This window comes from Dermatophagoides farinae, chromosome 8 (assembly GCF_024713945.1).
Source record: "Dermatophagoides farinae isolate YC_2012a chromosome 8, ASM2471394v1, whole genome shotgun sequence".
In the NCBI taxonomy this organism is placed as follows: Eukaryota; Metazoa; Arthropoda; class Arachnida; order Sarcoptiformes; family Pyroglyphidae; genus Dermatophagoides; species Dermatophagoides farinae.
Window position 1 is genome coordinate 3,264,906 of NC_134684.1, and position 12,448 is coordinate 3,277,353.

Consider the following 12,448-nt stretch of genomic DNA (forward strand, 5'->3'; position numbering starts at 1 on the left):
TTTACGCAACTCTTTCAAAACATGTGAGTTTGTATGTGAATCTCTGGTATATTTAATTTTTAATTCAAATTTTGATAAACAATGGGTTCAAATTCCTCGAAAGAAGTATCTGGTCCATTGGGTACGGTCACAATTAATGATAATAAAGAAAATGTTCCTATAAAATCAACATCTTCATCACCACCCAGTGGTTGTCCAATGCATTCAAATCAACAACAATCAACAATCGTTTCTGAATGTCCAATTAATCCGGATAATCGTATGCCAATGGAAGCAAATCAACAGCCATCAGTTGGACAACCATTTGATTTGAATAAAAATCGACAAACATCTACTATACCGAAATTTAATCCAAAAGATGAAAATGAAAAATATTGGGTATATCCATCCGAACAAATGTTTTGGAATGCAATGCTACGAAAGGGTTGGAAATGGCAAGAAGCAGTTGAAGGTAAAGATGAAACAATCAATAAGGAAAAATTTACATCAGAAGATATGAGTCATATAATTAAGATTCATAATTTCAACAATGAAATGGCTTGGCGTGAAGTACTTAAATGGGAAATGTCATTCCATATGAAAGAATGTCCATGTGGGCCAACATTAAAACGTTTTGGTGGCCGGGCACAGGATTATTCACCAAGGGCGAGAATTCGTGGCTGGTTGGGTTATGAATTACCATTCGATCGTCATGATTGGATTGTTGATCGTTGTGGTAAAGAAGTTCGATATGTGATTGATTATTATGATGGTGGATTTCTTGAAGATACAGGAAATTTTGCACTACTAGACGTACGACCAGCATTGGATTCATTCGAAGCACTTTGGGATCGTATGAAAGCTACTTATTGGCGATGGACACATGAATATTTTGATTATGGCCACAAACACTCATCATCATCACAACAAGAAACAAAACAATCTGGATGAATTGTTTTTTTTTTGTTTTTGTCATTTTGTATTATTAATATTTTTTAGAATATCGTAATCATGATAATTATTGATTAGTCAGCATTGTTATTATAATCAGAAATGATTAAAATGATTCATTTTTAACAAAACGTGTTATCATATCCAATGCTACTTTCGGTTGATCATATGGTAATATATGGCCAGCATTTCGAATAATCACCTGATAAAGATTACCAGCTTGCCGTACATAACCTGCAACTGATGGATCATTTGGACTAATACGATAAATCAAACGTTTAGCCATACGATATTCATTCGATCGTTTCCATTTTAAATGTCTTAAAAAATTTTCAGTTAATGGTGCAGCTACAATTATATCCAATTGACCACTGTAAAACATTAATCGATAATTTCCATCCAATAATTTTTCAATCCATGGACTAACACTGGCCATCATATCATTGAGTAGATGTTCTTCAACACGAATAGAATCATCGCCAAAATGTAAATTGCCCACATGTATTGATTCACGTGTTTTAGCTGATGCCAAGAATTTAGAATAATAACCAAAATCATCTGGCTGTCGATCATAAAGAATGTTGTAATAGAAATTCAAACCAGTTGCATTGTAGAAATAGGATTTTTTATCAAAATCACCATCCAAAAGACGATCAAATATTTGTGCTGCTTTCATCATCTGTCCATCATCAATGTATTTTATGGCCAGTCGTTGTTCTTCTTTGAAATGAGCACGTTGAATTTCATCGATTAAACCTACTTGATATAGGTAATCTCCATAATCAACCATATGTTTTGGATCGGAAAATCCATCACCAATGGCTAAACCTTGAAGATTTATGCCAGATTTCTCTGCTTCTTTACCCATGCAGTGAATTTTATATCCAATAGCCGGAACATATTTTCCGGCATAAGATTCACCAGTCAAAAAGAATGGATTTCCTTTATATTCATAGTAAAGAGTGAAAAATTGTCGTAAAGCTTCATAAAGATTTTCGGCAACATCTACTTCGTTGGTAGCATAACCACGATCATCTTTAGTGAAACTAAAACCGGTACCGACCGGATTATCAATGTATAAAACGGCAAATTCCCGATTCCAGGTACTATCACGCATATAAGGCTTTCCATTTGCCGAAACTTTGATTGGGCCATTTTCGACAAACAAACCAAACAAAGAGGAACCACCAGGACCGCCTTGAAGCCAAAGTAGCACGGGTACATCGGTTTTTTCTGTCTAAATACGATATTTGAAATTAGATATTAGATAATATATTGTTATGAATACATACCAATGCAGGAAAAAACCAGAAAAACATATTCGAATCATAAGTCTTGTTTACGGTAAAAAATCCGGAATAACTTTTCAAATCAAGACCAGTTAAGCCATTAACTTCACTTAAACGACGTCCTTTATCCAATTGACCGGATTCAATATATGGTGTTAAAAATAATGGTTTCGAATCAATTGTACCGATCAATCGATTAGCCGGTTCAGTTGGTGGATAAAGATTTTTTAGGAAAAAACCATTTGATAATCCAATGATCAATGTGATTATAAAAATTATCGAATTAATCTTAATCTTAATCATTATGGTGTTATGAAAATTGACAACAGCAAAAATAAAATGCAATACGCTACAAATGATGATTGATTTTATTGTTCCATAACCACATAAATCACTCGATCAATCTATAAATAACAACGTTGAATTGATGATAAAAAAATGCCATTACCTAGTTATCGATATGGATGGCCCTTTTTTATTCTTTGCCCATGTAGTAACACTACTACATTTTAATCTAATCGCTTAATAATCATCATTTGATTTTAAATCAAAAGTTACATTTTTCATGTCTTTCAATTCAATTTTCCTTCTTGTCTACCACTGTCTGACAAGCATCATGTCTTTGTCTTTGAGTGTTTGCGTGTGTGTGTGTGTGTGTGTGTGCGGACGGGTGTGTTGGTGTTTTTAACCTGATGAATGCGTCATCAACAATCCGGATATTCATTTAGTCAGCATTGTTATTATAATCAGAAATGATTAAAATGATTCATTTTTAACAAAACGTGTTATCATATCCGATGCTACTTTTGGCTGATCATATGGTAATATATGGCCAGCATTTCGAATAATCACCTGATAAAGATTACCAGCTTGCCGTACATAACCTGCAACTGATGGATTATTTGGACTAACACGATAAATTGAACGTTTAGCCATACGATATTCATCCGATCGTTTCCATTTTAAATGTCTTAAAAAATTTTCAGTTAATGGTGCAGCTACAATTATATCCAATTGACCAGTGTAAAACATTGTTCGATAGTTTTCATCCAATAATTGTTCAACCCATGGACTAACACTGGCCATCACATCATGGAGTAGATATTCTAAAACAAGAAAAGACTCATCGCCAAAATGTAAATTGCCCACATGTATTGATTCACGTGTCTTAGCTGATGCCAAGAATTTAGAATAATAACCAAAATCATCCGGTTGTCGATCATAAAGAATGTTGTAATAGAAATTCAAACCAGTTGCATTGTAGAAATATGATTTTCCATCAAAATCACCGACTAAAAGACGGTCAAATATCTGGGCTGCTTTTAACATCTGTCCATCATCAATGTATTTTATGGCCAGTCGCTGTTCTTCTTTGAAATGAGCACGTTGAATTTCATCGATTAAACCTACTTGATAGAGGTAATCTCCATAATCAAGCATATGTCTTGGATCGGAAAGGCCATCACCAATGGCTAAACCTTGAAGATTTATGCCAGATTTCTCTGCTTCTTTGCCCATGTAGTGAATTTTATATCCAATAGCCGGAACATATTTTCCGGCATAGGATTCACCAGTCAAAAAGAATGGATTTCCTTTATATTCATAATAAAGTGTGAAAAATTGTCGTAAAGCTTCATAAAGATTTTCGGCAACATCTACTTCGTTTGTAGCATAACCGCGATCATCTTTAGTGAAACTAAAACCGGTACCGACCGGATTATCAATGTATAAAACGGCAAATTCCCGATTCCAGGTACTATCACGCATATAAGGGGTTCCATTTGCCGAAACTTTGATTGGGCCATTTTCGACAAACAAACCAAACAAAGAAGATCCACCAGGACCACCTTGAAGCCAAAGTAGCACGGGTACATCGTTTTTTCCTGTCTAAATACGATATTTGAAATTAGATATTAGATAATATATTGTTATGAATACATACCAATGCAGGAAAAAACCAGAAAAACATATTCGAATCATAAGTCTTGTTTACGGTTAAAAATCCGGAATAACTTTTCAAATCAAGACCAGATAAGCCAACAACTTCACTTAAACGACGTCCTTTATCCAATTGACCGGATTCAATATATGGTGTTAAAAATAATGGTTTCGAATCAATTGTACCGATCAATCGATTAGCCGTTTCAGTTGGTGGATAAAGATTTTTTAGGAAAAAACCATTTGATAATCCAATGATCAATGTGATTATAAAAATTATCGAATTAATCTTAATCTTAATCATTATGGTGTTATGAAAATTGACAACAGCAAAAATAAAATGCAAGACGCTACAAATGATGATTGATTTTATTGTTCCATAACCACATAAATCACTCGATCAATCTATAAATAACAATGTTGAATTGATGATAAAAAAAATACGATTGCCTAGTTATCGATATGAATGGCCCTTTTTTATTCTTTGCCCATTTAGTAACACTACTACATTTTAATCTAATCACTTAATAATCATCATTTGATCATTTGATTTTAAATCAAAAGTTACAACATTTTTCATGTTTATCAATTCAATTTTTCTTCTTATGTCTACCACTGTCTGACATGCGTCATGTTCTTGCCCTTAAGCGTTTGCGTGTGTGTGTGTGTGTGTGCGGATGTTTTTAATCTGATGAATGCGTCATCAACAATCCGGATATTCATTTTCATTTCAATCGGAAATAATGGAATTTTGAAATCTCCAAAAAAAAACAGTTTAAAAATTCAAAAAAAAAAAAAAATGCCAATCATTGCAACTATATTTATTGTTGGCAATCGATTTTTGTTGTGACCAAAATCCTTGCCATAAATACACACACACACACACAAAATATAATGATTGGCGGTAAATTAAAAAGAAAAAAAGAAAGAAATCACTACTATTAATATTTATTATAGTCAATCATCAACAAAAAAAAAATAATTGTTTATTTCATCGTTTATTTTGTGCTGAAATATTACGGATCTTTAAACAAAAAAAAAATGACTTTCAATATTTTACAATCGATGATGGTCACCAACCACCATTTAACTATAAATGATGATGGTGATAGCAACAACAACAACAACAACAACAACAAAAAATTCCAATTATCAGTCATAAAGTATTGTATTTCAGTATATTTTTTTTTTAATCCTATTAAAAATTTTCCCATATTTTTTCAAGTGTATGTTAATTACAAAATAGCTTTAAGATAAACAAATCTAAGTGCATGAACAAAATGACAATGTATTATAATCAGCCGATAATCATCATAATTATCCTATCCTATCCAATTGACTATTTAAGATCGGTTAAAATTTTTATTTTTTTTCATCGAAATCAATGATCGAATTTAATCGTTGAAATGTGTGTGTGTGTGTGTGTCTGTATATATCGAAATACTGGTTGAACACTCTTAACGTTCACTGAACAAGTACCGTCATCATCAAGGTTTGTATCGTATACTTTGATATAATATACAAAGAAAGCAGAAGAGAAAAAAAAATTTTCACTACTTATTTTTTTTTTTATGAAGCACTTTATCAAAATCTTATATCAGGCATTGTGAATTGTGATTATGATTATGATGATCGTGGTCTGATTGAATATATATACGAAATATCCGAAAACGAACTAGGTTCCTTAGCAGTTTGGTCCGGTTAAAAAATGTATGTATTTTTTTTTTTTTAATGTTGAGAAAAATTACTTCTAAATATAATCATTGTTTTGATTATGTTAAATAAATATTTGGCGCTTGATATCCAATATATCGTTTCATCGTGGCAATGGTGTGTGTGTGTGTGTAGTGTCTTTATAGTGTTGGTCGTTTCCTTCTGCATTTTATCAAAATTTTGTTAGTCGCTCTTCAAAAGAAATTCTTTCACTTTGTTTTTGATTACCTGTGAATCCAGATCTAGAACTGAATTTTTAAAAAAAAACAATCATGGTTCGATCATCAGAAATCATGGCCAATGTTCCTATTGATAGGTATGTATGTTTATAAACATTGATATTGACAGGTGATTCATGATCAATCGTATTATATTATGATTATTATTAGAATGAAGATAATATTCATCATATTTTTCATCAATGGTATTGGAACACTATTACCATGGAACATGTTGATCAATGCTGATAAATATTTTGTCTCATATAAATTGAATGTTACCGATTCAACACCAACAATCGATAATTATCGTAATTCATTTCTTTCCTATTTGGGTATTGCAAGTAAAGCGCCGAATATTTTGCTACAATTAATCAACATGTTCATCAGTACACAGTAATAAGTTATTAATGTTGTCATTTTTTAGAATTTAAAATTTTCAAATTTTTTTTTTCACCATTACATAGGGGCTCTGTAAATCTTGGTTATCGAATCACATATTCATTGGTTGCACAAATCCTAGTGTTCATATTCATCATCGCAATGGCCATTGTTGATTCAAGTGGTTGGCCGTCGATTTTTTTCTGGTTGACTATGTTGTCCGCTGTTGCCATCAATCTGGCTAATGGTATCTATCAAAGTTGCGCATATGGTCTTGCAGCACGTTTTCCAATGAAATATACAAATTCCGTTGTGATGGGAATGAATGTCAGCGGTACTATAGCTGCCATTTTGATGATCATATCGATTGCGTTATCACCTAAAGAGAATCTTGAGGCTTTGATTTTTTTCTCTTGTGCCGTAATCATTCTGTTTATATGTTTTATCGGACAGTTTTATGTGAATAAAAATGTAAGTATCCCGTTTAAAATCATACTCAAATCTCGTAATAATCATCATTGTGATTGATTACTTGACAGGAATTTTATCGATTTTTTGCCACACCATCAATGCTGAATTCAAATCTGAATTTAATCAAAAGCATCAATGCCTGTCCAAGTTGTTTCGAAAAAGGCCATTCAAAAACAAGTAACAATAACTGTCCACATTTGAGTAGATCATTGGAACGTGCCGTATCGTATGATGGAAAATCATTTCATGATAAACAACCATTGATTGAATCAAAAACACAACAATATCTTCAAGTATTTAGATCCATTTGGATGTTGTTATTAAACATTATTCTCATCTATGTGGTTTCATTATCATTGTTTCCAACTGTTCACGCAAGAATCATTCCGAAAGATAATATCATATCATCGGCCTATTTTTCACCCGTTTTCTGTTTCCTATCATTCAATCTATTTGCCACTGTCGGTAATCTGATTGCACAATATGTTCAATGGCCTGGACCTCGTTATCTGATCATATTCAGTTTGATTCGTTTATTGTTCATACCATTTTTTTTATATTGTAATTATTATCCTGGCGATAGCTTACATCGTTCATTACCAGTCATTTTCAATAATGATTGGATGTACATTGTTGGATCAATCACAATGGCCATTTCATCGGGATATTTATCTAGTCTTTGTATGATGTATGCACCAAAATGTGTTCCATCACATCTGGCAACAAGCTCTGGACAAATGGCAGCATTGACCATATTGTTGGGCATTTTGATTGGTATAAATATTAGCCTTATTTATCCATGTTTGGTTAGATAGTTATATATTGATTTTAGAATTGATCAAAAAACATTTTTTCATTTTTTAATTGTTATTTTAATTGTTAAATTTTGAATATCATTCACCTGTAAACTGTTTTGTTCAAAAACGATTTTAAAACAAAATTAAATACATTATTAGTTCATTTACAAATATTATGATTATTATCATAAACCATATATTCATCATCAATATTGATCATATCGAGCATGAATCAATGCCTGTTTGAAAATATCATCCATAATTGTCAAATTTTTTATTGCCAATTGATAAAGTGTACCATAATATTGTTGAATTTGCCGAACGAATGTTTGAAAATTTATCCAACAATATTGTTCACCATTTTTCAATTTTAATTGTACATCTTCCATTTGTGGTAACATTGTTACACGTGCCATTTGTTCAGCCCGTTGTTCATACACACATAATAAAAATGATTGCTGCCGATCAAGGCCATTGATAATTTCATTAACCGTTTCGTTTATTTTGTCTGCAACTTTATTTGTAAAATTATTTGTTTTACCATATGGTGGCCTCATTAAATTGAATATGAATCGAATTTCTGAACAATGCCATAAAAATTCATTTATTTCATCCAATAATTGGCGATGTAATCGAATAAATTCGTTCGATGATTTTACCGGACCAGTTGGAAGAAGAATAGGATCATTACCGGCAGCAAAATGATCGCTAAAATCTTTCCGATATAGATTTTCATAGTTTACAATGTCCTCTTCAGTGGATAATTTTGGCATGGAATAAATAAATTTTTCCACACAGCTTGCTGTTTTACTTAGGTTTTCAATCGTATAATTTGGCAAAAATTCTTTAGTTATTTTCAACATTTTATGTGGACAAAATTCATATAAAAATTTCTTAATCTTATCTATGTGATCTTGAGTCAGCAATCGAGGATTTTCAGCTACACTTTTTTGATAAAAACTTTGTATATGATTGGCAACAGATTTCATCTGATCGGACGACATACTTTTTTCAACCACACGCGAATACCAAAAAATAAAAAAATAAACAAACAAATTTCAAAAAAATCAAATTCAATCGGCTTTTATACAATTCTTTTCAAGAATTTTTTCAGAATAAAAAAAATAAGAAAAAAAAAATCAAAAATTTAATTTCATCAATCTAATTTTTGTTCTTTTTAGCCAATGAAGCTTTTGAACCACCCTTTTTGTTTCCTACTTTTGACTGTGGTGCTGATGATTGTTGCGACGGAAATGTGGTCGAAGCAGTTTGTGATCCTGTTGCTGCTGATACGGCTGAATTTGCTTCCGAAGCAAAACCACTAGCGATTGAACTACCTACTTTACTTTTTGATCCTTTGTTTCCTCCTTTTGCTTTGCTTCCCACTTTACTAAGGGCACGACTGCCACCTGCCCCACTTAGCTCACTAGTAACAGCACTACCAGCACTCACTTCCGATCCAATAGCTGAACCAGCGCCGGCAATAGATTGACCTTGAACAGCACTTGTTGGCTGAACATTACTTCCGGCATAGCTAGACAGTTGACTTGACATTTGGCTACTCATTTTACTACCAAGTGAAGTATCCATAGCACTGACCATTTCACTTGTAGCAACGGCTGAACTACCGACTGCTGAACTACCAATTGCTGAGCTACCGACTGCTGAACCACCGGCTGCTGAACTAGGAGCCACTGAACTTGTAGCATTCGATGAATTTGGGGCAGCGGATGCTACATCGTATGATGATCCAGCCACGGAACTACTACCATCGGCTGTACTAGAAGTTACTTTCGATGCATTGTCTTTTTTCGTTTCTTCGACATTCGACATTTTCGACACTTCCGATTGGTCAGGTTTTTGACTAGTGCTTTTTTCACCACCATCTGCTGTTGAAAGATTCTTTGTTCTGTTGGAACTTTCACGAACAGGTTCGATGTTTTCTGTATTGAAAAAAATTTATTAATTAAAAAAAATAAATCAAATCAACTTGGTTTCTTTTCTTACTCGATTGTGCACAACCCATTTTAACACAAGATTAGAGTAGAAAACAAGAGAAAAAAATCGCAAAATTTAACCCGAAAAAAAATTGAAATTATCCATCAATGCGAAAATGTTCAAGAAACTTATAGAGCAAAATGTTTGATTGTTGGCAACCAAATTTTATTCAATTAAAATAATTGTTGTTTTTTTTAAATTGTAAAAATTAAAAAAAGAAAAAAATGAATAGTACGAAATTCAATTGCAACCGCCGTAATATTTATTGCGAAGGTGGTGGTGAAGACATCATCAGTGGTGCTGCCGATGATGATGGTTGTATTGTGTCAGATGTTACCGAAGGAGCTGAAGGTGTTGGTACCATATTCGATGTGGCCGGATTAAACAATGTTGTATTCGTGTTCGATATAGGCGGTGGCATTACCAGTGGTGGTGGTGGTGGTGGTCCATAATAGCCGCCTGATGATGAGGTTAATGGAGGAAGCGAGGAAGGATAGGAGGCACCACCTGGAAATGTTGGTTTATACGATTGAAACGACGTTGTTGATGTTGATGATGAGCTATGTGGTGCTATAACTGATGATGGTGAAGGCATCGTGAACATTGGTGGCGGTTGGATTTGTCCACCCGATGCAAAAGGCATCGATGATGATGAAAAAGTTGGGGATGTATAGCTAGAAATGAATGGCGGTTGAATAAGAGCAGCCGACATCATTGTTGAACTGGATATTGGTGGTGGTGGTGCTGAGCATTCAAAATTCATTGATTGTCCAAATTGTTGCGATAGACAAGTGTTGACATATGATGATGATGTTGAATAGGGAGGAATCATCGATGAAGACAAATTAGGATTGATGTTATTATTATAGGATGGAGCCGGTGTAAAATACGAAGTTGACGGATTGGTCGGATGGTGTTGATATAGATTTTTAGATAATAATGGGGTTGAAGCTGGATTAATCATAGTTGGTGTTGCTTGTTTATCCACAGCCGTCGATGTTATTGAGGCTGCTGATGACGATGAAATTGAAGATGAAGACACGACAGATGGTACCGTGGATGATGTTGTTACTACTGTTGGTCCCGACTGCTGCTGTTGTTGTCGTTCACCACTCATATCCGTTATGCTTGATGATAATGGCGTGGATAAAGGCAGGGGCTTAGGCATTGACATTTCATTGGACTGTCCAGTAATAAGATTTCCAGTATAAAGTCGATTTATATCCGATGGTGGTTGCTTGTTTTGCTGTACTTCATCACCTGTGTGACCTGTGATGGTTGGTTTTGAAGAAACAGGCACAGTACCGATTGTTGATTGCGAAGTAACGTCCGACAATAATGGAGAGGTTTCTTGATTATTAGATTTTGGCCGTGGAATTCGATGTAAATAACCATAACCAATGTCACAACCAAGTAGACCGGAACCTCCCCAGTTACTGAATTTAATCCAAATTATTAATGATTTTAAAAACTTAAAGGAAAAAATACTTACGAATTAGGCACAATTGTAACCTCACGACATGAATCCGTATCAATATTGTATACAAACAATTTCAATGATTTACCTTCATATGTTTGTATCAAATTGAATATATCGTCATTCTATTTGAATTGAAAAATTTTTAGTTTTTATTTATTAAATTCAATATATAAAAAAGAGATTACTTACATCCTGTAGGAATGAATCGGCACCAATAATATAATCTCGATGAGCTTTCAATCCGGCAATATCGGCCGGTGAATTTGGAGCGATATCCAACACATGCCATACATTTTCATCAGCATTTTCAAACGATGCATAACGTATGCTTACACCCAATAATCCTTGACCATTCCAATTATTAGTAGGAACAATATCAACCTGACGTACGTTTTGATATTTTGAATTATACACTAACAAACGAAGTGATTTATCCACATGGGATTTTAATATATCTTTTAGATCATCATTCATTTGATTCTGTATTGAATGTTTAAAGCAAAAAAAATTATTAACCAATTAATAATTGGCATTAATTGATTTAGACTCACAAGACGAGTATTGCCGGCTACAATTATATAATCAAAATATGGTTCTAAACCTGCTCTGGAACCAGGAGAATCATCTTGTACCTATATAAAGACATATTGGACAAAATTTTAATTCCAAGAAACAAATATTCTATACCTTTAAAACATGAAAACCTTCAGTACCACCACCGGGAATTTCCGTAGATTGTGATCCACCCATAATAATATTATATTTATTTATCGATAAATAAAGATATTTCAGTCAATATGAGATGAAAAAAACAAAAAATTAAAAAAAAGGATAATATAATATGTCGGCAACAAATTATAAAAAAAAAAAAATTCGAAACTCAACAGACGGCTGAAGTTTACACGTCAGGCTTTAAGAAAACAGGCTAGTCACATTCATAGATGACATTACGGGGGGAATAATGTGTGTGTCTGGCCATTGATGAAATCCATATCCATATATATATTATATATATTCTTTAATATTCACATGTAGTAGTGGTAACATTGATCAGTGAATTCCAACTTTCGGTCCTAGAAAAAACTTTGATATTCTATTCTATTATATATCACAATTAAGTTAGATTTACTTGTATTCGAAACAAACATATTTTGATGATGGTTAGGTTAGAAAGTTGGATACCACTGATTTGGATCAAAATCTTGGGGGGTGGGCAAAGAGGAAAACTGTACT

General features: G+C 33.2%; 6 protein-coding genes across 8 annotated transcripts; 2 read left to right on the plus strand and 4 right to left on the minus strand.

Annotated features, from left to right (window-relative positions):
* Positions 1-28: 28 nt before the first annotated feature.
* On the minus strand, positions 29-2,654 carry LOC142597735 (putative serine carboxypeptidase CPVL). Its single transcript, XM_075733208.1, has 2 exons — positions 2,223-2,654; positions 29-2,167 (listed from the first exon to the last, which is right to left on the minus strand). The coding sequence occupies exons 1-2, from the start codon at positions 2,520-2,522 to the stop codon at positions 1,037-1,039; spliced, it is 1,431 nt and encodes a 476-aa protein (XP_075589323.1). The 5' UTR covers positions 2,523-2,654; the 3' UTR covers positions 29-1,036.
* Cchl (Cytochrome c heme lyase) lies at positions 82-1,061 on the plus strand. The gene has a single exon (XM_047058974.2). The coding sequence runs from the start codon at positions 82-84 to the stop codon at positions 928-930; it is 849 nt and encodes a 282-aa protein (XP_046914930.1). The 3' UTR covers positions 931-1,061.
* A 77-nt stretch (positions 2,655-2,731) lies between the features above and the next one.
* Positions 2,732-4,658, minus strand: LOC124495571 (putative serine carboxypeptidase CPVL). Its single transcript, XM_075733210.1, has 2 exons — positions 4,162-4,658; positions 2,732-4,106 (listed from the first exon to the last, which is right to left on the minus strand). Exons 1-2 carry the CDS (start codon positions 4,459-4,461, stop codon positions 2,976-2,978), a joined length of 1,431 nt encoding a protein of 476 aa, XP_075589325.1. The 5' UTR covers positions 4,462-4,658; the 3' UTR covers positions 2,732-2,975.
* Positions 4,659-5,168: 510 nt separating this feature from the next.
* LOC124495563 (equilibrative nucleoside transporter 1-like) lies at positions 5,169-7,880 on the plus strand. Of its 3 annotated transcripts, XM_075733211.1 has the most exons (7): positions 5,171-5,320; positions 5,383-5,649; positions 5,735-5,867; positions 6,006-6,186; positions 6,260-6,484; positions 6,556-6,940; positions 7,009-7,878. In XM_075733211.1, the coding sequence occupies exons 4-7, from the start codon at positions 6,143-6,145 to the stop codon at positions 7,753-7,755; spliced, it is 1,401 nt and encodes a 466-aa protein (XP_075589326.1). In that variant the 5' UTR covers positions 5,171-5,320; positions 5,383-5,649; positions 5,735-5,867; positions 6,006-6,142; the 3' UTR covers positions 7,756-7,878. The 3 variants fall into 3 exon arrangements, with proteins under 3 accessions (XP_075589328.1, XP_075589326.1, XP_075589327.1); XM_075733212.1 differs by having other exon boundaries at positions 5,171-5,649; positions 6,111-6,186; XM_075733213.1 differs by lacking the exons at positions 6,006-6,186; positions 6,260-6,484 and having other exon boundaries at positions 5,169-5,649; positions 7,009-7,880.
* A 924-nt stretch (positions 7,881-8,804) lies between these two features.
* On the minus strand, positions 8,805-9,820 carry LOC124495567 (uncharacterized). The gene is made up of 2 exons (XM_047058976.2): positions 9,745-9,820; positions 8,805-9,680 (listed from the first exon to the last, which is right to left on the minus strand). The coding sequence occupies exons 1-2, from the start codon at positions 9,761-9,763 to the stop codon at positions 8,899-8,901; spliced, it is 801 nt and encodes a 266-aa protein (XP_046914932.1). The 5' UTR covers positions 9,764-9,820; the 3' UTR covers positions 8,805-8,898.
* Positions 9,821-9,883: 63 nt separating this feature from the next.
* LOC124495562 (Golgi reassembly-stacking protein 2) lies at positions 9,884-12,122 on the minus strand. Its single transcript, XM_047058969.2, has 5 exons — positions 11,903-12,122; positions 11,767-11,847; positions 11,405-11,695; positions 11,228-11,337; positions 9,884-11,171 (listed from the first exon to the last, which is right to left on the minus strand). The coding sequence occupies exons 1-5, from the start codon at positions 11,963-11,965 to the stop codon at positions 9,998-10,000; spliced, it is 1,719 nt and encodes a 572-aa protein (XP_046914925.2). The 5' UTR covers positions 11,966-12,122; the 3' UTR covers positions 9,884-9,997.
* Positions 12,123-12,448: the final 326 nt, after the last annotated feature.